We start from the raw sequence: 23,067 nt of genomic DNA on the forward strand, positions 1-23,067 counted from the left end.
AAGCAAGACAACCGGTCAAGTTCGTCTGACCGACATGGCCATGCCATCTCCATGTTGTGGTGGTGGGCTTGCAGGTATCCGCCCTGGCACATGGCAGTGTATCTTGGAAAAATTCCTATAAAGCAGAGTGCGGGATATAAGGCCAGGTCCAATAAACGAAAAGCGATCCGATCGAGGCTGTGCCAACAGGGACGTGTTATGGCAAGGATGGAACGAGACACAGAAGGCCGAAGCGCGAGAGAGCGGGACTGTCACATTCGAATAGTAAACCCAATCTGCTCAATGGTAAGACAGCAGCCAATCTGTTGGCAACGGATGATCCTGACCCGAGCGCAGTGAGGAGGCGCAGGAGTTGAGCTTACGACACATGCTTGGCGGTGGCACTAGGCGAAAATCGCGAGACGGGCGCCAGGCTCAGCATGGTTAGGCCTAAGGAGATCCACTAACTCGCTGAAGCACGCTGAAGCATAGCGTGCTATACGCTGTAGTGTACACTACGCTGTAGCCCACCGAGCCCTACAAGGTGGGCCTGCCCAGGCCCTGCTCCATACCCCAGATTGCTGCACCAGTGACGTCCCTACGGCACTTCCGTCGTGGTGGAGTTGCCGAGACGTGCACACCGAAGCATGCCAGTGATCTGCCCGCATCGCCGGCAACGCCAGCCCGATGACTGACGGAGGTGACCGCAATAAATAAGCCACGGCTTCCAGCCTTATTTCCAAACACTTTTTGGCTTCGAAACTCCAGGTAGGTCATTGGACTTTGAATATCAAGCGACAACAGACGCAAAACGGGACAATACGGACAAAAGGGCATCTCAGACACTCCCTTGACCAGCGACAATGTCCTACCAGATGGACCCCCGGACATACGTCTATGGCGTGTCCTCGCCCTTCAAGAAGCGATACCTGCTTCCCTTTTGGGTGATCCGCATGGCGACCATGCTCGGCAACTTCATCGTCCACGCCTTCGCCCTGGCTTTTATCAGCCAGCACCGCGGCGAGATTGAACGCTTGAGCGACGAGTTCAACACCCTCCTCAACGTGGACGGCATCATCGCCGTCATTGCTGTTTCTTTTGTCCTCATCACCGTCACCCTGGCCATCGACATTGTCACCATCGTGCAGCGCTGCCGCCGCACCCTGACGCCCAGGTTGTTCCTCATCACCAACTCTGTCCAGGCCGTTACCTGGGTCGTGCTCTTGGTCCTCTCTCTTTTTGGCGCCAACACCGGCTCCATGGTCATTCTGGGTGGCGTTACCCTGTACGTTCTTTGTTCCCCTTGCCAAGTTGCCTTTCCTTTCCTTTCCCTCTCACTCCTCTGCCACGAAATACGCACCATCCACTCCGCCACCCCACTAACATGACCTGTCTACAGAGGCGCCTTCATCGCCCTCCTCGGCTACGCCGCCATCATCTTCAGCCGCGAGCGCAAGGGCAAGATCATCATGCTCAAGGCCGGATCCGTCCCGCCCCATATGTCCCAGCACCAGGGACCCGACTCCACTGTCAACTACTCCGGTGCTCCCGCCGCCGCCGGGCCCAGCGCCTACTACACCAATCCTCCCGTCTACACTCCCAACCCGGCTTTTGCCAACGTTGACCCCGGCCGCAAGGACGGCATCGAGTCGGGCCAGTCCAGGGAGCCGCAGCCTCAGCCCCCTAGCTACAGCTAAGGTTTCTTCCGCAGAAAGTGAAGTTTTGTCTTCATTTGTTACTCTACAATTTGCATACATGTATCTTCCCAACATCACGATGATTATTACCGGCAGCGGAAACCCGCAGGCCACGGAAGCCGGAACTTTGAAGGGGCACGGGTTTTACAGCGATGAGAGGCACCAGCCTCGGGACTTGGACAGGGGGACATGGGGCGTTTGATTTACTGGTCTGGCACGAGCATGTTGCATTTGCATTTTTTATTGCTTCCCTGTTTCGTGTGGTTGCATCGAGCGTGATGCTCAGATGTTATGCACATACCATCCATAACACGGATTATGAATACAGATTAGGAGTCAGCAGGTGCGGGTTTCGAATTAAACGTACAATACGACTCGATGCATTCCCACCGTCGAATCGTGCTCGAAGCAGGCTTGAGCTGAAGAATGGAAAAGAGACCAGTGACTTGAGCCGGGGCGAGTGTTCGGAGTATTTGGGGAGTCCCGGATGGAGCCAATCGGAGACTCTCCGTCGGCGATCCCGACCTAGATCTCCGTTACCCGATCGGGTGTCCACGCTCATATTGCCCCGCGTATTAGCCTGGCCTATGAATTATAATATACTTCTAAATCTGTCCATATGTGGTGCCAAAATGGCTTTCAAGCGAATTTATTACTCTATAACTTTAGGGTGAGGATATTCCGACTGGGGCAATCGGATATTCCGACTGGGGTCTTATGTTAACAGCCGGTGACACCCGCCCGCTTGTTCCGATTGTACCCAGATACTTCCACATACTACAAGATATCCGCGTAAAATGACCGCAGCGACGATACCGACGATACACTTAATTGATCGTAGCGACGATACACTCAATCGATCGTAGCGACGATACCGATACACTCAATTGATCGTAGCGACGATACACTCAATCGATCGTAGCGACGATACACTCAATCGATCGTAGCGACGATACCGATACACTCAGTCGATCGTAGCGACGATACCGACGATACACTTAATTGATCGTAGCCACGATACACTCAATTCATCGTAGCGACGATACTAAGTACGCTCAATTGATTGTGTACGTGTCTGTAAGTATCTAGGCACAAGAGGAAGTTGTTGCAGCTGGCGTCAGGCGTTGTCAGTAGGACCCCAGTCGGAATATCCAATTGCCCCAGTCGGAATATCCAATTGCCCCAGTCGGAATATCCTCACCCTAACTTTAAACATTGAACGTGCCGATAGTGATGTTGGTGATGAAAGGAGCCCTATTACGCCGTCGGTACGTTGTAAAACATACCTACATACAGAGTGGTGTGGGTCACGTGACCCACTCATCAAGTCATTTGACCGAGCCTCACCTGGGACTCACCGAGCACAACCAAACTTGAGTCCCCACATGTGTAATTACACAGTGGGGCGACCCAGGATATACGTTGTACATAGACAAAACAAGGACAATCGGAAAAAAACTTCACGATGGTTTAAACTGATAGAGTCGTCTATAGATGACCAAGATGCTGCCCGTTATAAATCCCATGCCCTCAGCCGCTCCAAAATAAAACGACACCTACAGCTTGGACACGCCCTGCCTCTCCTTCTTCACCAAATCCCGCAACTCCCTCCGGAGGATCTTTCCGGCGGGGCTCTTGGGGATCGCCTTGATGAAGACGACACCGCCCCGGAGCCGCTTGTAGGAGGCCACCTGTCCTGCGACCCAGTCCTGGATCTCCCTCGCTGAGACCTGCGTCGGGTCCGCCACCACGTATGCCCTACAAATCATCAGTTTGGACGACAGAGAGAGCGAGAAAAAAGGGGAAAAAGGGGAAGACAAAAGACACACCGTGGAAGCTCGGTCCCATCTTCCGACTCGACGCCAATGACAGCAGAGTCGGCAATTTTTGGGTGAGTAATAAGGAGCGCCTCCAGCTCGGCCGGAGCAACTTGAAACCCCTTGTACTTGATAAGTTCCTAGATACGGAGCAGCGTCAACGGCCAGTCCGCTCTCTTGACAAGCAGAACCCAACTCCCTCGTGATACGTCGGGCGAAACATACCTTTCTGCGATCAACATAGAAGAACTTGCCATCCTTGAAATACATGTTATCACCAGTACAAAACCATCCATCCACAAAAGCCTCACGGTTCGCCTGCTCGTTCTTCAGGTACCCCTTGGTGACGATGGGTCCGCGCACCCAGACCTCGCCCGTCTGGCCCGGCTCGACATCCCGACCATGCTCGTCGACGATGCGCGCCTCGCAGTTGGGCAACACCATGGATACGCTCCCCAGGGCCTCGTCGGGCGGGATATGCCTGGGCAGCGAGGTGAACCCGCCCGTTGTCTCGCTGAGCCCCCACGTCTGGGCGATGCCGCCGCGGCCCTTCCCCAAGCGGCGCTGGGCGTCGAGCTGCACGGCGGCGGATAGCGGGGCGGCGCCGGTCCAGGCAAAGTCGACCGAGTCCAGGTGGTCTGCGACGAGCGGGGAGCGGGCGATGGCGAGGAAGACGGGCGGCACGCTGAAGAACATGGTGACGCGGAGGGCGCGGACGTGGTGCAGGAAGCGCGGAAAGTCGAAGCGCGGCATCCAGTAGACCGTGCCGCCTAGGTAGGCCTGGTTGATGAAGTAGGCCTGCAGGCCGGAGATGTGGGCGGCGGGGACGTGGGCGAGGGTGCGGTACTGGAAGGAGGGGCGGTGGGTGTCGTAGTAGCGGCGCGTCGGGGTGAGGATGAGGTGGGTTTGGGCTACGACGTTGGCGTGGGAGATTTTGACGGCTTTGGGGATGCCGGTGGTGCCGCTGCTGTAGATGAGGCAGGCGAGGGTGCGCTCGAGGGAGGCCTTGTCGGTGAGGCGGCGCCAGGGGAGGAGTTTGTCGGAGACGGGGACTGGGGCGTCCGAGGTGGCGTTGAAGAGCCGAATGTCCGCGCTGCCGTGGTGGTGAGCGTCGCCGAAGTAGAGGATGCGGTCTGGAGGGAGTCCGGCGGCAGAACCCCCCTTGGCGGCGAGGTGTTTCAGGTCCGGGGTGGAGATGAGGAGCTTGCCCTCGGAGAGGGCCATTTGGCGGGCGAGTTCCTGGGGCGACGAGGACGGGGTCGAGGCGGCGACGGTGGCACCGGCGGCGAGGATGGCGTAGAAGATTGTCGGGGCGAGGTAGTGGCCCGTGAAGATGACTTGAACGACATCCCCGTCGCGGATGCCGTAGGTGGTGCGGAGAGTGTAAGCAAGGCGCTGGAGGAGATGGAGTTGGTTGGTTTTCGTGACGGCCTTGGAAGGGTCGTCGGCATCGGCGTGCATGATTGTGTTGTCCTTGAGCTTATCATTGTGAGGATCTATCACTTGATCAGCCATCCTACTCGGCGATGGAATATGACAAGTCAAGGCAAGATGTCGGCCGGGAGCTTCTTGGGCGTACTATCAAATATAAAAGTGAGGATATCCAGGCTGGGAATGTCGAGGGTGACTGGAGATCGGTAGATGATCTGTTCACCGCGACGGTCGACGACTGTAGCCATGTCGTGTTGTACGCAGTCTTGTGTAGGATGGCAGGTCTATGGTCTAAGTGAGGCCGTAGGAACGAGGTGAGAAAGCGGAAGGCGGGAACCAGAGGCCACAGTCGACTTTCCCGGAACTATTCGTTGAGCGATGGTTCTAGAAATTAGTAAACAACACTGGCGAAAAGAGACGAGGATGAAAAGGTGGTGTTGACCGTGTTGGTCTCGTGAATCCAGGACGGTCAGATCCAGCACTTTGGTACGTCCCTTCGCTATCCGGCAGCTTATTGGCGGGGTCGATTAGTGGTCCCTCCCCCGCACTCGGCACTGGAACCCCTGTACTATCCACTGTGGATTCGGTCGCATAGCGTCGGTTTGGGTAAGCCGCTGCAAGCCGATTTCAGGTGACGTGGGAGAATAGAATAAGAGCAACATTTTTCCTTTTCTTTTATGACTGTCCATCTCATACACCCTCTCATACACCCTCTCATGAACCCTCTCATACACTTCTCACAATTCTCACTCAACCATGACTCGGCGACGAAATCATATAAAACGACTATCCGTGCCTACCGATCCGGATTGACACCCGAGGCCGTGACATCCTTCCGGTGCTTATCAAACGGACTCCCCCCACGCTTCGTAGGCGACTCGGAATAGTTGCTCCAGACCTTCGTATCCTGGCGGTCGACCCCATGCACGCCCTCCGGCATGGGCGTCCCCCCAGGACCTCCCTCCTGACCGCGATCCTGCTCATTCTCCCGGGACCCCGTCGTGCCCAGCTTCCCCTGGATCATCTCACCGACACCCTTGGCCTTCTCCCCGATGCTGCCAGACCCGCCGGTGCCGGTTCCCTTGGAATGCTCGATGGCCCTCGTGTTGGTGTTGTTCGCGCCGTAGCCGCCGCCGACGCCGCCCGACGGTAAGTTCTCCCGCGGCACGTCGCCGGCGGGGGATTGCCTCCGGCGTCCCTGGTTCTCGCCCGTGTTGCCGCTCGCCAGGCCCGACCCGATCTCGGTACCGCCCGTCTGGGTGTTGCCGCCGACGCCGGCGCCGCCGAGACCGAGGTCCCGCTTTGCGTTGGCTTGTTCTTTCTTCCGCGCCACGCCGGCCGGGTCGTTGGTGGCGTCTTGGGTCTTGGCTTTGCGCCCGCGCATGAGGTAGATGCCGCCGCCGAGCAGGGCTGCCGCGCCGAGGGCGGGGGCGGTCATGTTGGAGCGAGACATGCTGTGTGTGTCGTGTGATGTGTAACGATGGTGTCGTGGAGTTTATTGACCGTAGAATTGGTAAGACGGGATGATTTTGAGAGGTTATCTGTGGTGCTGGTGTGATGGGAAAGAGAATTGGTCCTTGTATTTGACGACTCTTACTCTTGTCGGCGAAAATTCAATCCCATTTATTGCAGTACGGAGTATTACTCCATGACATAAGACCGACAAACAATCATCATGACATCAAGATTCTATGACGTGCATCATCTGTTCTAGAATGGAGCTATCGTCCACTTTCGCAGCATGTGGGTTGGTCACTGAACTGATACGTACCTAGTCAACGTCTTGGACGTTGGGTAGACTCAATTTATTTCATGTTATTTATTTATTACTATTATTATTTTAAAAAAATCAAGCTATCCGTACAATGAAAATGTGACGAAGTGTGTGAATATTCGAGTTGAAGTGGAGTACCAACATTGGTGTCTGCGGTCTCTCACCTCAACCGGAGGTTGTCCATTACTACTATGCTGCGTCGCAAGGGAGCGTCTCCCGTAAACATTACATTTCTGTCCCGTAAACCCCATCGTCCCTCTCTTCTCGCTTTTGCTAACAGTCGCCATGAATATGCCAAAACCATGGTCTCGTGGTATGCCTCATCGATATCGTCTCAAACCTCACAGTATCTCTGTCGCCAGACCCCTGTTCACATCCTTCCCTCTCCTTATTCCTTTATTTCTTGCTTATGAAACAACCCCGGGATTTCCGGCATCCATTTTGCCCGTTGCGAGCAAAAGAACTCCCCCTTGGGAGGGACCATCTCCCGCTCCTTTTCGTCCAAGGTGCCCCATACCACGTAGCGGAACTTGTCTGCAGCTTGCTCCTACAATGTCGATTCCCCAGAGTCAGCCAGAAGATTCTCTCCTGGTGTATATGCACAAATGAAAGACGTCGCATTGAAACTGACCCCATACTCGCACAGATAGGTGCCGCAGGTCCGGCAAAACTCGCGCACCACGCCGTTGTGCTGCGTGTACTGCCTCGGCACGCCCTTGGTGTACGAGTACGACTCGACCGGCACCTTGGTGGTGAGGCCGTGGTCGGTGCCGAAAGCGCGCTTGCAGCTCGAGCAGTGGCAGAGCGACGTCCGCGCCTCGTCGGCCGAGCCCAGCGACACGGTGTACTGCACCTCGTCGCACACGCAGCGGCCTTTCATCAGTGGCATCGGCATCGTTTGGTGCGAGAATCGTCGGGGCTGTAGAGTCGGTTTGGCGCCGCCGGTGAGATGATGTGAGCTGAAGGTTCGGTTTGGACGTCGACAGGGGCCAGCGAGGCTGGGTACTGGCAACAATAACCTATAGGCTGTCCGATATGCCATACAAAGTATGCCTTCAAACCCGTCGTTGAGAGGTCGTGTAGGTAATGCGTGTAAGTTGTGCTGTGGTGACGATTCGAGGGGGGGGGGGTGGTTGGGGAAAAGACATGAATGACTCGTGTTTGACGTCAGTCCCTGTCACCACCTTTTCGCTGCTGGCTCCAGGCCCTCCCATCATCGGATTCGAATCCATCTCCAAAACGCAGTGGAAGCAAACGCGGGAAGACCTAGATCGGACTTTAAAAACTCCACAAAGGTCGTCTCGATGGAAAGTGAAAAGGAGGCATGCAGGATAGCCTCGGTCGTCGTCGTATCCGCAGTGACAGGGGCGGGCTGCACATCGGCCGCTACCTCGAGTTCCCGGAGTTTCTTGGAGCCTCTGGTGTACAAGGCCAGATCGCGGACCCAAGAGAGGCTGTCGTGCTTGATGTGGGACAGGAGGCGGAAGTCAGACACCTGCAGGGGCCGCGGTGGTGGCGACCCTGACGCCCAGAAAGGGTCCCTGTGGCCGTCGCCGTTGCCTTCTACCCGCGGCACTTCCGTTCCCATGACGTCGCCTTGTTCCGGCTCTTCGCGAACCGTAAGGGCGGCTGGCGGCAGCTCCCCCTCGACGATGATCTGCAGGTGCTCCAGGTTCGGGGCGTATTCGAGGGAATAGCACATGTGGAGCCAGTCGATGGGGTCGCAGCCACTGCCGGGCCAGCGGAGGGGGCTCTGTTTGCGGATGGAAAGGGAGCGGACCAGGTCGCGGGTCGATGGCGTCAGGTCGGTGAGAAAAGGGTGGATGGCTTCAATGTCGGCGTCGAAGCTGAAGGTGTGCCGGCCATACAGGAACCACGAGGTTTCGGAGTGAAGGCGGCGGTTAGCGGCCATGATGGCGGTATGCATAGCGGTGTTGCATAAGAGAGCGTAGGTCACGGTATGGCATCGCCGACGGAGGGAGGGCTCAATGATACGATAGGAGGAGCGTCGTCTTTGGGACGGCTGTATGGGATCGTCCTGTCCTAGAACCCGGTGTCGGATTTCGAGGTTCCGGTTGCCGCCGTCGTCGAGGAGGTATCCGTAAATGAGCATGCGTATATCGAGTGGAATGCGCAGCAGCGGCGGCAATTGCAGATTTTCCTCCATTTCCATGCTGGGCTGCAATGGTGATGTCTTGGGAGGGCCAGGGATGGAAAGGGGAACAAGAATGAAGCGGGGGAAGAGAGACAGGTCAGAGACTTGGACTTGGACCGAAAATTTCAAGCTAAATCACAAACGACAGATGATCAAGGACAGTCGTCTTCTAGGTCTCTCCCATACCCGACCCAGGACTAACACGGAATACGACAGTCGCTGAATGATAGGAGAGGGCATAACGACCACGTCGCGTGTCTGTACGAATCAGCATACTTATGCATTGACGCGGTCCCCACTTACTCGTCCCAAGTCAAGTCGAGCATCCTCTCTTCTTTTCTTTTCTCTCCTTGCATCACTCATGCTCTGGAAGATGGGGTTTGTGATGTTGGCCGGGCGTCCCCTGCACTCACGAGCACAATGTCAGAATACATAGTACGTAGGTACTTCATATCATCGCGCAAAAGGCATCCCGTGTCGTGTGATATTGTACGAAGTACTTCGTACCATCGTACAGTACGTACCACCAAGTGGATCCGATACAGCCTCCTTAGTCATACATACAGCTTCTCCACGTGACTTTCCAGGAACCAATCAAACGTCATCACCCCACCCCACAGGCAGCAAGCCCGCCGCATCTTCCATCTACGTGATACCTTCCAGTCTGGAGCCTGCAACCACCACCCGCCGCCATCACCGAGCTTGCCCAGCCCTTTTCACCCTGAGCCAATTGCTCCGAATCTACCTTCTTCTGGCATCCCCGCTCCCGTTCTCCATGCCCCTTCACTTAATGCTAGTGCCCTCCGCCCTACCGCCAAACTGAGCTGCCCACCAGCCCCCTTTCCTCCCCTCCTCCCCAGAATCCCCTCCTGGCCTCCTCGTCGCGTCGCTACCATGTCGGCCACTCCCTCGCTGCCGGAGGACCAGGCCCGTCTGCTGGAAGATGCGCTTAGTGCCGTCCGCCAGCAGACCATTCTTATGCGGCGATGTCTCGATATTCCGGGTAAGCTGATGGATGCTCTCAAGTGCTGGTACGTCATCTCTGCCCTGCTTTGCTTTGATTCTTATATGGTCTATACCATGGCCATCTTCCGACTGACAATCACGCCCCCCCGTCGCAGCTCGACACTCGTCTCCGAGCTCCGCACGAGCAGCCTTGGTCCGAAGCAATACTACGAGCTCTACATGGCCGTGTTCGACGCCCTGCGCTACCTCTCCGTCCATCTCCGCGAGAATCACCCGGTTAATCACCTTGCCGATCTCTACGAACTCGTCCAATACGCCGGAAATATCGTCCCCCGCCTCTACCTCATGATCACCGTCGGCACCGCCTACATGTCCATCGAAGATGCCCCCGTCAAGGAACTCATGAAGGACATGATGGACATGAGCCGCGGCGTCCAGCACCCCGTTCGAGGCCTCTTCCTCCGATACTACCTATCCGGCCAGGCCAGGGACTACCTCCCCACCGGCGACAGCGACGGCCCGGAAGGGAACCTCTCCGACTCGATCAACTTTATTCTCACAAACTTTGTCGAAATGAACAAGCTATGGGTGCGCCTGCAGCATCAGGGCCATTCCCGCGAGAGGGAGCAGAGGACCAAGGAGCGGAAGGAACTGCAGCTCCTCGTCGGCAGCAACATTGTTCGCCTCAGCCAGCTCGTCGACCTCGACACCTACAAGACCAGCATCCTCGGCCCGCTCCTCGAGCAGGTCGTCCAGTGCCGCGACGTGCTGGCCCAGGAGTACCTGCTCGAAGTCATCACCCAGGTGTTCCCCGACGAGTTCCACCTCCACACGCTCGACCAGTTCCTCGCCGCCGTGTCGCGCCTGAACCCCCACGTCAATGTCAAGGCCATCGTCATCGGTCTGATGGACAGGTTGTCGGACTACGCCGAGAGGGAAGCGGCCAACAACGGCGCCGACGAGGACAGGGAGAAATTCGAGGAAGAGGCCCTCGCGAAGCTGCTCCAGCAGGTGAAGCTCCAGGCCGAAACATCCGAGTCTGCCCCGCCATCGTCGGCGGACGCCGTAACTGATGCTAGCAACAAACCACCCAGTGCCAACGGCGAAGAACACTCTGGTGAGGACGGAGCGGGACGTGGGGTCGAGAACGAAGGCGAGGTCGCGCCATCAGAGCAGACAGCCGCAGCGGCAGGCGAATCCAACACATCAGACCCACAGTCTCCCGAGGCGACTGCGGTCAATGGGTCCGAGTCTGCGACCGGGGAGGAGGCAAAGAAGGACGAACCGGACCAGACGGACAAGAAGGACGAAAAAGACGAAAAAGGCGAAAAAGGCGAAAAAGGCGAAAAAGGCGAAAAGACCGCCCAAAAGGGCATCCCCCAAGACGTCCAGCTCTACGAAATCTTCTTTAGCCAGGTCAAAAACCTTGTCGAAGTCCAACATCTCCCCGTGCCAGACACCATGGCCCTGTTGCATTCCCTGACCAACCTGGCCCTCAACATCTACCCCGACCGCCTAGACTTTGTGAACCAGATCCTCGAGTACGCCGCCTCCAAGGTCCGCGACAACGCCAACAACGCCGACCTCCACTCGCCCGCATCGCAGCAGAGCCTGCTGGCCCTCCTCCAAGGCCCCATCAACCGCTACGCCTCGCTCTTCACCGCCCTCTCCCTGCCCACCTACGTCCCGCTGTTCCAGTCCCAGACCTACCCGACCCGCCGCGCCGTGGCCGGCGAGGTGGCCCGGAACCTGTTGCGGAAACGCACAAGGATATCGACCCCGACCCAGCTCGAGAACGTGCTCGAGGTCCTCAAGGTCCTCATCCGGGAGGGCTCCCAGCCGCCGACCAGCTACCCGGGCGTCACACAACGGCGGCCCATCGAGACGGACGAGACCATCGAAGAGCAGGGCTGGCTGGCGCGCATCATCCACCTCATCGACGGCCAGGACAACGACACGCAGTTCAAACTGCTGCAGATGGCACGCAAGGCCTACTCGGAGGGCAACGAGAGGATCCGCACCACCACGTCGCCGCTCATCACGGCGTGCATGAAGCTGGCCCGGCGCTTCAAGGCGCGGGAGCACTACGACGACAACTGGGAGACGCAGAGCAACGCGCTGTACAAGTTTATGCACTCGGCCATCAGCGCGCTCTACGCGCGCGTCAGCGGGCCCGGCGCCGCCGAGCTGGCGCTCCGCCTCTTCTGCGCCTCGGGCCAGACGGCCGACCAGACGGGCTTCGAGGAGGTGGCGTACGAGTTCTTCGCGCAGGCCTTCACCGTCTACGAGGAGTCCGTCTCGGATTCCAAGGCCCAGTTCCAGGCCGTGTGCGTCATCGCCTCGACCCTCCACCAGACCCGCCACTTTGGCAAGGAGAACTACGATACCCTCATTACAAAGTGCGCCCAGCACGGGAGCAAGCTGCTGAGGAAGCCGGACCAGTGTCGTGCCGTTTACCTTGCCAGTCACTTGTGGTGGGCCATGCCCATTGCTGCCAATGGCGAGACGGAAGAGACGGAGGTGCGTTCTTTTTTTTTTTTCCTTTCTTTTTTTTCCTCTGAGAACGTAATGGCATGCTAACCCCATCCAGCTTTACCGCGACGGAAAGCGCGTCCTCGAGTGTCTCCAGCGCGCCCTCCGCGTGGCCGACTCGTGCATGGAGACGGCGACGTCCATTGAGCTCTTTGTCGAGATTCTGGACCGCTACGTGTACTATTTCGACCAGCAAAACGAGGCGGTAAGTCTTGCCTGCGCTCTCCATGGAGCCAATCTCTGCGGCGGCGACAGGACGGAAGAGCTAACATGGTAAAGGTCACAACCAAATACCTCAACGGCCTCATCGAGCTCATCCACTCCAACCTGGCCAGCAACCAACAGGACTCGGCGTCGGTCGAGAACAGCAAACGCCATTTCCACTCCACCCTCGAGAATATCCGGAGTCGGCAGTACGAGGGCGTCGTGCTCTACCCGAAATAGACCTCTGCTTGCCGTGTGCGACCGATAGCATGAGAATGGCGTGGTGTAGGAGACGAATGCGATTCGAGAAGTGATGCCCCCTGAGAGAGATGGAGGGCAGAGACAAGATGAGCGGGAAGAGAACATGTGTCGATAATTCCCCGCCGAACACCGGCCTCTTAGATTCTTTTTCTTTTCTTTTCCTCTCTTTCTTTTGTTATTCCTTTTCCCTCATCGTCCCCTCCGTACAGGGGACAGACGGACAGGGCAAAGGTTGATCGATGCCCAGCTTGCGCATTGTAAACTCTTGTACATACGTTAGTTATGCAGCTCATTCCTAGTAAAGCGACCTTTTTTATATGACTATCTTGCATCCATTGCAGCCTGAGGAGCGCCGTTCGCAGTCGAGGTCGTGATCTGCTTTCGGCAGCCAGAGAATCAAACCGCCGGCGAGAAAGGGTGCGAGGCAACGAAAGACCAAGACAGCACAATGATAGGATATCAATTGAAATGGCCGCATCCAAAAAGGAAGGAAATATACACGGCACCTCCAACTCCATTGCAATGCCTCGCCAATTCAAGTCCGAGCAAGAGAGGCCGCCTGTCCATCGCAAAGTCTCCAAGTGTAGAGAAGAGCCACACGAGACATCCACTCTTCCCTCGCTGTCTGTGGCATCAGATCGGCGAGAGGGGGAGGTGTATATACATTGGACAGGACGTCAGTACGGGTGAGAGTCCGTCGTGAATAAAGATGTTAAGAGAAGAGGCATAACCCAGGGGACCCAAAAATGAAAATAAATAAAATAAAAGGATGAAAAATGAAAAATGAAATTGCCGGCAGAGTGAAACCGGTCGACGTGACATCATGCTCGCTCATCAGGGGCATGCAAATGTATCCTCCTCTCGACGTACATTCCTCCCTTGGACGGCCGGGCGTTCATGCATCCGCCGAAGGAACGAGCACCCTCGCCGCATCCCGGAGCAGGCCGGCGGTCTTGAGGGTGATTTTGCTCGCAAGGTCCCAGTCGCCTTCCTCGATGGCGTCGCGGATGGCGGGGAAGAAGGTGGCGTTGTAGCCCGACCATTGCTGCGGCCCAAAGACGACGTGTTTGAACTGCGTGCGGTTGGGAATCTGGGGAGGTTAGCATCCTTGAAAAGTCGAAATAAGGGAAAGGAGGAACGGGGCACAGGGGACTCACCCCGCCATCCTTTTCCAAATCCAGCAGAGCCGTGTCGAAAAGGGCCATCCGCTCGTTATACTCGAGGCGCTGGTTATTCAGACCGCCCGACTCCCATCCGCCGCTGGATACAATCATGCTATCCCACGCGTGCTCCCAGGCCGAAAAGGTCTTGGCCGCCGACTTGATCGCGTGGACGGCAATCTTCAGCTGGTCGAGCGCGTACTTTTCTTCCCCCGCGTCGGCACCCGTCTTAATCTTACCCTTGGCCCACGCGACGAGGTCCTCGACCCACCCGTCCAGGCTGTCGGCGTACCCGGCCAGGTCAAAGGGCAGGATGGGCCGGTCGGCCAGCTCGAGGACCAGCAGCGCGACCACCTCGGCCAGGACGCCGTGGTAGATGAAGGACGGGTCGCCGACGTTCTTGACCCAGTCGTACGTGTCGTAGTTGGAGTGGTAGGGGTAGCGCGGGCCGCGGAAGCCGAGGTCGATGGAGCTCGTGCCGGCAATGTCCCGGAAGGGAACGTAGTCGCCGGCCATGCCCAGGGCTTCCAGCTCGCCGTGCCGCGCCTCCCAGAGGTGGCGCAGCGTCGCGTTGCGGACGGGGTCGTTGACGCGGTCCATGATGCGGTGGAGCGTCTGGCGGAAGACGGGCGACCCGGCGGCGTGCAGCTCGGTGCCGGCCACGGCGCCTGCGAGGTTGACGTAGGCAAAGGCGTTGGTGCGCAGGTTGTCGACGTTGGCTTCGACAAACTCGGTCGATCCTACGAGGTTGTAGGCCCCGCCGTCCCACGACATGAACTCGATGGACCGCAGGGGTCGCCAGCCCTTGGTGGTGAGGCTGCCGAGGATGCGCGCCACCTCGAGCATGACGGCGGTGCCGCTGTGGGGGTCGGTGGCTCCGAATCCCCACGCGTCGCGGTGGTTGCCGATGATGACCGACTTTTCCATCTGCTCCACGCCCTCAATCTTCCCGTAGACGTTCCAAATCGGCTGCTTTTCCACCTCGTGCTGTTCGTTCTTCAGCCGGACGACGGGGGAGGAGGCGTCGCCCGTCCACCACTCCACGCCGGGCACGCCGCCCTTCCACGCATCGGGGACCTTCTTGCCGTGGCCCTTGAGGCGCTTCAGGAGCACTTGCGCGTCGCCCCAGGAGAGCGGGAGGCTGGGGATCTGGTTCAGGCCGGGGGTCTGGTCGACGTTCATGCGCGGCAGGCCGTCCTTGCTCTCCCAGCCGGGGGTCAACACGTCGCCGATGACCCAGTTGGTCAGGCTGACCGAGTTGCGCTGCACGCCGTCCTTGGGCATGTATCGGCCGTCGGGGGCCACGTCGTCCAGGTCGGCGCCCTCGTCGGCCGGATCACTGTAGATGAGGCAGCCGGCGAAACCGGCCAGCTCGGCGGCCCTGACCTTGAGTGCCGGGTCGCTCTGCGGGCCGTAATGTCGCACCAGGGCGATGGCGCCTTCTGTCTTGACGCCCCTGTCTTGCAGCTGTTGGAAATCCATCCGCGATCCGTAGTTGGCGTAGATCAACGGTCCCTTGACGTCGCCAGCCTTGGAGTGGCCGTGGAATGCGTACGTCTGCCGGCCGACAATCTGTTCGCCCCTCTCCTCCTCTTCTAGCTTGGCCGTCCAGGAAGGCTTCCCGTCCTTGTCCAGGATCTGCACGGCCCGTCCGTCTTTCTTCGGGTAGTTTAGATATACGTGGTATTTGTCGACGTCCACGGTGTCGAGCCCGGCCCTCGTCATCATGTGTTCGATATCCAAGGCCAGGGCGTAATCGCCCTCGGTACCGGCGAGGTGGGCGTAGCTGGTGAAATGTTTGACGGTGGTGGCCATGCCCGCCGGATCGACGTGGCCTTGCACCCACGACCGCACGTCCTCGGGGTCGAATCGGAAACCGGTCCCCAGCCGCCTCGCCATCCTGGAGAAGACGTCGCTGACGAAGATGAGGTAGAGGAAAGATAGAACGACGAAGACGGCAAATATGCGGGCCAGCAAGAGGATCACCTGTTTGCGGGATGCGCCTTGAAACCGGGGCCAGGAGAATCGCCATCGTGATCTGTTTTCTGTGCCACTCTCGTCCCCTTCGGTCGTGCTCGGGCTTGTCGTCGGTCCCGAGGGAAGCACGATGGTCGGCCTGAACCTAGGCAGGCGCCAGCGCCACGACCATTTCCAGCGAGGCAGCGATAGCGAGAAGGGTATCCGTTTGCCCCACAGTGATGTCCTCGAGCCGCGATCCGGTTCGCCTATTTCCAACTCTTGCATCTCCCGCCGCACGTACGCGGTCTCATCGCCGTCGTCATCGTCGCTCTCGAAGAGGCCGTCTTCGTCGTCCGTTTCGACAGTCGGAGCTCGGTAGCCGTTCGGGCGGCGGGAGGAGGATGGCGCACCATTATGGGAGGTCAATAAGGAATGTGATTCGGTCTCATGTGGCGGGGCGTCGGCGACGGCTTCTTCGTAGGTCGGGATGGGCGGCACGGCATCGTACCGATGATGGCGGTCGGTAGACATGACGGGAGGGCTCGCCGAGGGCAGTGGTGGTCGATGAGGGAAAAGGCGCAAATGTCAGGGGCGACATTCATTAAATGATAGACGTCGGTCGGAATCGATGCATCAAAGGAATGGAGACTCGGTCGGTGGAAAAGGGGGAAGGGGGTATAGAAAAAAAGAATTGAGCAAAGTGAGACAATAATGATTGCCAGAGAAATAAAACTAAAAGGGAATGACAATAAAAGTACCCATTAAATCCGCTAAAGGCGAAGCAGACATGGACGAGAGGCCACAAGCAGGGGGTTGTTCGGTGGAGTTGAGAGATGCGAAGGAGGGAAGTGAAGGTTGAATGAAGTTGAGGATCCCGCACAGACGCAGGATTCGATGATGGGACTTGGAGTTGCGTGTCCCCCGGGTCTGGGGAGAGCTTAGTCATTGAGGTGTTTAGTCATCGGGTCCCGGGCCTTGCCTTTTCCGACGACGAAACGGCCCAATAGACGTCATAATTAGTATCTGTACGATATTGAGTACCTAGGTACATCGTCAGCCGTTGGTAACCTCTGCCAAAGAAGACGATCGTTAAAATAAGTTGGTAATTCACTACTTCGCATAAGCTATCTTCCTACAGCGCTATAACGCAATTATGCACGCCGCTCCAGCTCTTCCTGTAGCCTCGGAGGATCCAGGTAGGACTGGGTTACCTCCAATACGCGCGCCCTCGACCCTGACCGAGGGCGATCACGACCTTTGTCGTTATTGTTATTGTTCCACGAACCGGGCGGTAAACGCGCTATTTCGACGTGTAGGGCGCTAAAGATAGATGGATTATTACGAGGATAAAAAAGACGATATCGTGTTTGTATGGTAAATGGAAATTATGGTAGAATTGTGATCTACGAAGTAATGATCTAAAAAGAAAAGGGATTCTTAAGGGCAGCTGGCGCCGGCCGCGAATATGGTGTCCTAGCCGGAGTAAATAATTGCGACAGTCGGGATAAGTCCTCCCTCATAACAGCGTCGTTCATCTTCAGCTCGACCTATTGAATAACTATTTTTAGCTCTAGAAGCCAATCTTGGACCGAGGGCAAGGTAACATACCGATTTCTTCAAGTTATCGAAAATCATATATGTAGGTTGTGAATAATACGAAAAGCTGTTCGAACGGAAGACCGACGAGAATTCATCCGAATCACATAAAGAGTTGATGAATGACTGTAGCTCGGCAGCAGGCAGAGGCCATGTCTGGGCCGGCGTGGAGAGCAAGTACTTGCCTCCTTCGTGTCTGCTGGCTGCTCTCATCATTTTGCCGTACAAGTACGCACACTCGGCAAGTACACGTTTCTCCGTGCTATCGGCTGTCAAGAGTGTATGCGCTACTTGGTTCCAGGAGTCGAGGATAAATCGCACTACTTCGTTTCGATTCTTGCAGATTTCATCTGTAGGGCGTATCTTAGGACCAGAATGCGACCACGATTGGGATGGAGAGACTTACTTGCTAGGTCGCTGGGATGGAGGCCTTTGTAGGACGACAATGGAGGCGCCTTGGCGTCCCCCAGAAAGATTTCGCCGTCAGCGTTCAGACGGCCATCCTTGATCCATTGAGTCCTTAACTCTCTGAAGCGCTTGGTGGCACCCACCTCACGCGCCACGAGGAGGAGCCTAGGGTCCGTGACGTGGTGAGACAAATCAACGTCCTTGAACCACGCATCAGACCATGGCTTGATGACGGCTGCCATATCATATTTGCGCGTGACGGTCAGGATGTCGTAGAGTTGGGATAGAGTGGGCTTTTGCAGAACTAGCTTAAACCTGCCATGGATGATGTTGAGGATGTCGAGAAAAGGCCGGGGCTTGTCTTCGGGAAGATCGATAACCCATTCATGGTCCTTGGTATGCACGTCATGGTTGATCTTCGACTCGGCGAAGGGACCGTGGGCCATGACGCGCAGCACGGGCGAGGCTCGCGCCAGAGTCCGAGAGCAAACAACAAAGTCTTGGACTTGGACATCCTTGAGCTCAGCACCACATCTCAACCGGAGGTCGCCAAGTTCGTCGAGAAAAATGGTGTGTCTTTGTTGTATATTGCCATTCCCAGCTGCGTCCCCTGCTTTGGCTATAGCAGGAGTGCCGCCTGTGCCGGCTGGGGTGGCCATGTGGGCGATTGGTATCAAAGATCCTGCAGGGTGAGGGCGACTTGTGAGAAGAGCGAGAGACGGTGGGCGCGTCAGGTGCTGTACCTTACTTTGTACCTTGGAAAGATAAGAAGATAAGTCGATAGACGATAAGACGATAGACGATAACGATAGACGATAACGATAGACGATAACGATAGACGATAAACCGATAGACGATAAGACGATAGACGATAGACGATAGATAATAAGACGATAAGACGATAAGACGATAGACGATAGACGATAGACGATAGACGATAGACGATAGATAGACGATAGACGATAGACGATAGACGATAACGATAGACGATAAACCGATAGACGATAACGATAGACGATAACGATAGACGATAGACGATAGACGATAAGAATAATTCCTACCTGGCTACTTCCTAAGCTAAGCCTGGCCGCAACTCGATCCGCCATCGACTAGCACACTGCGGTTCTTCTCTTGCGTGGAAATAGCGACGTCCAAGCCCGGATTCGAGGTAAAGAAATTCACCGGCTTAAGGCCAACAACCATCTTATCACAAGGCATGACGGGCCAGTCCTCGATACGCGGGTTATGCGTCGATCCGAACGTATGCCACAACACGATGTCCTGGTCCCGTACCGAGCTCTCCGCCGCGTCTCCCTTTTCTGCCCGCTCCCGGATCCAAGACGCAATGCCCTCCCCGCCGAGCGACTGCATGGTATGCCGGCCGGCCGGGAACAGCTCGTCATCGCGGTACCGCGTCACCCACACGGCGTGCGTGGCATACTCCGCGCGGCGCGCATGGAACGACGAAGGATGCGCGAGCAGCATCTGGCTGTAGCAAGGGACGAGCTTGACTCCTATCGGCGTCCCCGTGACGGGGTTCCTCTGCGACTCGTTTACAATCTTGAAGGTGCGGTTCGTGGTGAAATCGAGATCGAGACCCGCCTCGGCCTCGACGGTCCGGGAAACGGTCGCGAAACCGACGGCGAACGGGTTGGTGGCCTCATCCGGCGGCAGCGGGTGGGATTCGTCGACGACGAGCGAGTTGGCGTGGCCGCCGACGGCCGGGTCGACGCGCAGGCAGAAGAGGTGCTGGTGGTTGGGGGCCATGGCGCCCGGCGCGACGTTGATGCCGTAGGGGACCGAGTCGCCGAGGTCGATGGGCACGGTGGACATGATGCCGGTGGCGCGGACCTCGTAGAAGAGCGAGGCGTCCTGCTGGAAGTAGAAGAGGAAGATGTACTCGTAGTTGCTGACGGTGATGATGGTCTGCAGCACGAGCACGCGCGACCGCGTGACGACGGCGTTGCCGGTGCGGAAGTTTGTGTGTTTCCAGAGGATGCCGTCGTCGACCTCGTGGCAGCAGATGGCGTTGGGCATCTGCGCCGGCGTGCCCGACGCGGTCGTCAGCCAGCCGTCAAAGTACTTGATGTGGCCCAGGCAGTCGCAGCCCAGGGCCAGGTTGTTGGCGTTGATGCCCGCGCCGTCGTTGCCGAGGTCGAACGCGGCCTTGCGCGGGTACGGCGCGCGGGTGTCCGAGTAGGGGACGAACATTTCCGAGAGGGAGAGGCGGTAGTAGAGGCTCCGGCCGTCGTAGCGGACGTCGTGTAGCGTCATGCCCTCGCGGTAGTTGAAGCCGACGCGCATCGTCCATTTCTCCCACCGAATGAGGTTGCCTTCGGTGGTGAACGAGGGGCCCTCGGGTTGTGATACGTGGTAAGGCCGGGTGGTTGTCCTCCGCTCGCTGACGAGGTCCGGGTGGTACTCGCTCGTGGTGTGGATGCGGCGACGGTCGAATCCCTTTTGCTGCGTGTGAGCCTTGTCGTTGGCACCAGACGGGAGACGGTAGACGTCAGTGACTTGGAGAGATGGAGAAATTTCGGCACAAATGTCGAGGGGGTAGGCGTAGTAGTTGGCATCGGGGTTGTCGGAGAGACGCAAATAGAACCAGCCCTATATTGTGTCAGGGGGAAAGTGGGCAAAAGGAAAAGAAGGGGGGGAGAAGAAAAACAGGGCAATATCGCGAGGCCATTCCCACCCACGCACCATGGTCCAGCGTTCCGTCATGTCCTTGATCCCGTCGGTGGCGTATGCCCACGGCTCGACCACAACCGTCGCACCCTCGGGGAGGTTGAGAGACTTGATCTCCTCCTGGACGCGCTGGTCAGCGAGACAAGCGTCGGCAACCTTTGCCATAAACTCGGTATCAATGTAGGAGTGTCGACCGTGCAGGGCTTCCTTCGTCACAATGACGCGGCGATCCAAGTCGACGACGGCTTCATGGAGAACCCGGTCGTGAAAGAGCTGGACCCTGGCTTGCCGAGGGGGTGGACGAGTGTCTTTCGCTCCCGAATGCTCGCTCTCTAGGAAGGCGATCATGTCCTTCTTGGGAGGTTCCGCGAGGGTGATGGCCCGGAACACCACATCGTCTCCGGTCCATGTCTTCACAATCTCAGCGGCCTGGATTACGCGTTAGAAAGCACAGAGTGAGAGACGCTGTCGGACATTGAGAGGGTTGCTTTACGAGGCTGATCTCTTCGGGCCGCAGGGGATCAAAGGGGTGCGGGGTCATGGTCAAGTTAAGGTTGACTGTTGAACTGAATGAAGGAAAACCCACTGTTATTGGGTAATATTAAGTTATGGCCCTATATCGGAAGGATAATTATCCGAAGGGTATATCTTATAATATATTTAGACCTAGTATATAATTTTCCTTTATATATATAGAAGATAGAAAATATAACGCTTTTACCTCTTTTTTAAGTACTTAAGATATAGTATAATAGTTATAAGGCCGGGTAGTAGATAAACGCTAGTAACTTCTAACGCGACTATCACTTTATAATTAAGTACTTATCTTTCTCTTTTTAAGTAGCCTAATAGCTTTTTAACTTAGTACTAAGCCTTTAACCCCTTACTAAAAGCTTATCCGAAGATTATCGAAAATAGACTTAAAGGATTATAATATATCGATACCACGCTTAGAGTCCACTAATTAATAGTCGGATTAGATCCTTAAGCTATAGAACGTAGCGCGTACCCTAGAAGTCTAGGAACTCGTGGATCCTGATAAACCCGATTACCTAGAAGATATCCTAAAGCGTACTAAGCCGGAAACCCTTAAATAGATTCGAGAGCGTTTAACTATAAAAGACGCCTTAGGAATGCTAGTGGCTCCGAATAAGAATAAAGTCTACGAAAAATACGAAGTCGGATATAAAGGTGCTATAATTAAAAACTAAGAAATTTAAGGTATAATAAAGTCGCTTAATAAAGTCCGTTAACTAATTTACTAATTAGTTAAAACCATAGCGTATACTTAGGCCTAGAGTGCCGCGATTTAGGTATTTAAGGATAAGTAGAAGAAATAATAGGACGATAATACTATAGCTAAAAATAGCACTAAAAACCGTATCGTGATCCAGAAAATATTCTTTAACTAATAACTAATTAAGGAGCTTAAGAAGATCTTCGCACTAAGCCCTCTTTACGCTAAAGAAGAAGTTAGACAAGTATACGATCGCTATCTTAAAAACGTATATCGTGCTAATACTAAGATTAATCCCTAGTATACCGAATAAGCAGCTTTTCTCCGACGCGTAAGACACTATAAGGTAACTAATATTAAGGGAATAACTATTATATATAACTTCCTTTAAATAGTCGGACACCGCTTTAGCCCGGTATAGGCCGAATCTAAGCGTTAAGAGCTAGTCCTTAAGGAGATTAATAACGAAGGTATCTAAGACCTTCTAAGTTATAGTCGTGAATTTCTAGCGATTTCTAAGGCCCTAGCTATTAATAGAATACGCTATCGCGTATTTACTATACTAGGAGAAAGCTTAGATAAGGATAAAGATAGTAAAGGGAAATAAAGTAAAGGTTCTCCTTATCCTTATAAGTAAACCTATTAGTAGAAACCTAAGTAGTGTTTCCGGCTAGAGTATACTCTAACTAGGAAGAATAATAAGCCTAATTACGTGATAAGTAAGCGTAATATTAAGGAAATCCGTAAAGAGATTTAACGGCTAAAATAAAAGAATCTAAAGGATAACCTAGTAAAGAAGGGCTAGAGTCTAAGCTTAGAGAGTAAAGATACCGCTAAAGGAAGCTACCCTAGGAAAGTTATCGCGACGATCCTAGACCTAACGCTTCTTTATAATAAGAAGGAACCTCCTTTAGTCTTTTCCACGCTTAGAATCGGTAACTATCCGCTCTTAAAAAGCACTCTTCTTAATAATTACGGCGTAACTTATCTTATTAATATAGTTAATCTACTCGTTAAGGGATCGTTTATCCTATATAACGGTATAGTTAAATTAGGTATAACGGAATTTCCGATTATTAGTAAAGAAAGGCGAAGCCGTTACTATACAGAACGGCTCCGCTAGGGCCAAAACAAACAAATAAACAACCAACCAATAATAGGCTAGCCGAAGGGAGGGTCAGGCTTATCACGGGTCCGTATCTA

At 55.5% G+C, this 23,067-nt stretch overlaps 10 protein-coding genes across 10 annotated transcripts; 2 read left to right on the forward strand and 8 right to left on the reverse strand.

The window, feature by feature from the left end:
* Positions 1–516: 516 nt before the first annotated feature.
* ACRALDRAFT_207991 (uncharacterized protein) lies at positions 517–816 on the reverse strand (the record flags this gene model as incomplete). The annotated part of the gene is made up of 3 exons (XM_071022372.1): positions 517–585; positions 621–670; positions 702–816. The coding sequence occupies 3 exons, from the start codon at positions 814–816 to the stop codon at positions 517–519; spliced, it is 234 nt and encodes a 77-aa protein (XP_070877897.1).
* On the forward strand, positions 737–2,065 carry ACRALDRAFT_1080525 (uncharacterized protein). Its single transcript, XM_071019034.1, has 3 exons — positions 737–1,264; positions 1,379–1,521; positions 1,673–2,065. Exons 1-3 carry the CDS (start codon positions 843–845, stop codon positions 1,876–1,878), a joined length of 771 nt encoding a protein of 256 aa, XP_070877898.1. The 5' UTR covers positions 737–842; the 3' UTR covers positions 1,879–2,065.
* A 1,167-nt stretch (positions 2,066–3,232) lies between these two features.
* On the reverse strand, positions 3,233–5,172 carry ACRALDRAFT_2099745 (uncharacterized protein; the record flags this gene model as incomplete). The annotated part of the gene is made up of 4 exons (XM_071022973.1): positions 3,233–3,434; positions 3,506–3,633; positions 3,719–4,995; positions 5,073–5,172. The coding sequence occupies 4 exons, from the start codon at positions 5,170–5,172 to the stop codon at positions 3,233–3,235; spliced, it is 1,707 nt and encodes a 568-aa protein (XP_070877899.1).
* Positions 5,173–5,720: 548 nt separating this feature from the next.
* Positions 5,721–6,377, reverse strand: ACRALDRAFT_1069063 (uncharacterized protein; the record flags this gene model as incomplete). Its single annotated transcript, XM_071017628.1, has 1 exon — positions 5,721–6,377. One exon carries the CDS (start codon positions 6,375–6,377, stop codon positions 5,721–5,723), a length of 657 nt encoding a protein of 218 aa, XP_070877900.1.
* A 709-nt stretch (positions 6,378–7,086) lies between these two features.
* ACRALDRAFT_2097895 (uncharacterized protein) lies at positions 7,087–7,593 on the reverse strand (the record flags this gene model as incomplete). Its single annotated transcript, XM_071022855.1, has 2 exons — positions 7,087–7,245; positions 7,330–7,593. 2 exons carry the CDS (start codon positions 7,591–7,593, stop codon positions 7,087–7,089), a joined length of 423 nt encoding a protein of 140 aa, XP_070877901.1.
* Positions 7,594–7,911: 318 nt separating this feature from the next.
* ACRALDRAFT_2040943 (uncharacterized protein) lies at positions 7,912–8,610 on the reverse strand (the record flags this gene model as incomplete). Its single annotated transcript, XM_071021109.1, has 1 exon — positions 7,912–8,610. The coding sequence occupies one exon, from the start codon at positions 8,608–8,610 to the stop codon at positions 7,912–7,914; it is 699 nt and encodes a 232-aa protein (XP_070877902.1).
* Positions 8,611–9,747: 1,137 nt separating this feature from the next.
* On the forward strand, positions 9,748–12,795 carry ACRALDRAFT_2040944 (uncharacterized protein; the record flags this gene model as incomplete). The annotated part of the gene is made up of 4 exons (XM_071021110.1): positions 9,748–9,884; positions 9,975–12,339; positions 12,410–12,556; positions 12,631–12,795. The coding sequence occupies 4 exons, from the start codon at positions 9,748–9,750 to the stop codon at positions 12,793–12,795; spliced, it is 2,814 nt and encodes a 937-aa protein (XP_070877903.1).
* Positions 12,796–13,711: 916 nt separating this feature from the next.
* On the reverse strand, positions 13,712–16,466 carry ACRALDRAFT_1030210 (uncharacterized protein; the record flags this gene model as incomplete). Its single annotated transcript, XM_071014889.1, has 2 exons — positions 13,712–13,906; positions 13,974–16,466. 2 exons carry the CDS (start codon positions 16,464–16,466, stop codon positions 13,712–13,714), a joined length of 2,688 nt encoding a protein of 895 aa, XP_070877904.1.
* An 830-nt stretch (positions 16,467–17,296) lies between these two features.
* Positions 17,297–18,641, reverse strand: ACRALDRAFT_1075269 (uncharacterized protein). The gene is made up of 3 exons (XM_071018356.1): positions 17,938–18,641; positions 17,544–17,881; positions 17,297–17,482 (listed from the first exon to the last, which is right to left on the reverse strand). Exons 1-3 carry the CDS (start codon positions 18,596–18,598, stop codon positions 17,354–17,356), a joined length of 1,128 nt encoding a protein of 375 aa, XP_070877905.1. The 5' UTR covers positions 18,599–18,641; the 3' UTR covers positions 17,297–17,353.
* Positions 18,642–18,938: 297 nt separating this feature from the next.
* Positions 18,939–21,149, reverse strand: ACRALDRAFT_2058137 (uncharacterized protein). Its single transcript, XM_071021829.1, has 2 exons — positions 20,643–21,149; positions 18,939–20,549 (listed from the first exon to the last, which is right to left on the reverse strand). Exons 1-2 carry the CDS (start codon positions 20,973–20,975, stop codon positions 19,017–19,019), a joined length of 1,866 nt encoding a protein of 621 aa, XP_070877906.1. The 5' UTR covers positions 20,976–21,149; the 3' UTR covers positions 18,939–19,016.
* Between the last annotated feature and the right edge of the window lie 1,918 nt (positions 21,150–23,067).

This window comes from Sodiomyces alcalophilus, assembly GCF_042370955.1.
Source record: "Sodiomyces alcalophilus JCM 7366 unplaced genomic scaffold ACRALscaffold_2, whole genome shotgun sequence".
NCBI lineage: Eukaryota > Fungi > Ascomycota > Sordariomycetes > Glomerellales > Plectosphaerellaceae > Sodiomyces > Sodiomyces alcalophilus.

Excerpts from the sequence above, each read along its gene's own strand:
- ACRALDRAFT_1080525 (XM_071019034.1), top strand. The coding sequence starts at position 843 with ATGTCCTACCAGATGGACCCCCGGACATACGTCTATGGCGTGTCCTCG. Across the intron at positions 1,265-1,378 it reads ATTCTGGGTGGCGTTACCCT|AGGCGCCTTCATCGCCCTCC; the intron begins GTACGTTCTTTG and ends ACCTGTCTACAG. Across the intron at positions 1,522-1,672 it reads CTCCACTGTCAACTACTCCG|CTAAGGTTTCTTCCGCAGAA; the intron begins GTGCTCCCGCCG and ends CCCTAGCTACAG.
- ACRALDRAFT_1075269 (XM_071018356.1), bottom strand. The coding sequence starts at position 18,598 with ATGGCCACCCCAGCCGGCACAGGCGGCACTCCTGCTATAGCCAAAGCA. Across the intron at positions 17,882-17,937 it reads CCATCCCAGCGACCTAGCAA|ATGAAATCTGCAAGAATCGA; the intron begins GTAAGTCTCTCC and ends TACGCCCTACAG. Across the intron at positions 17,483-17,543 it reads TCGATAACTTGAAGAAATCG|GTCGAGCTGAAGATGAACGA; the intron begins GTATGTTACCTT and ends GTTATTCAATAG.
- ACRALDRAFT_2058137 (XM_071021829.1), bottom strand. The coding sequence starts at position 20,975 with ATGATCGCCTTCCTAGAGAGCGAGCATTCGGGAGCGAAAGACACTCGT. Across the intron at positions 20,550-20,642 it reads TGACGGAACGCTGGACCATG|GGCTGGTTCTATTTGCGTCT; the intron begins GTGCGTGGGTGG and ends GACACAATATAG.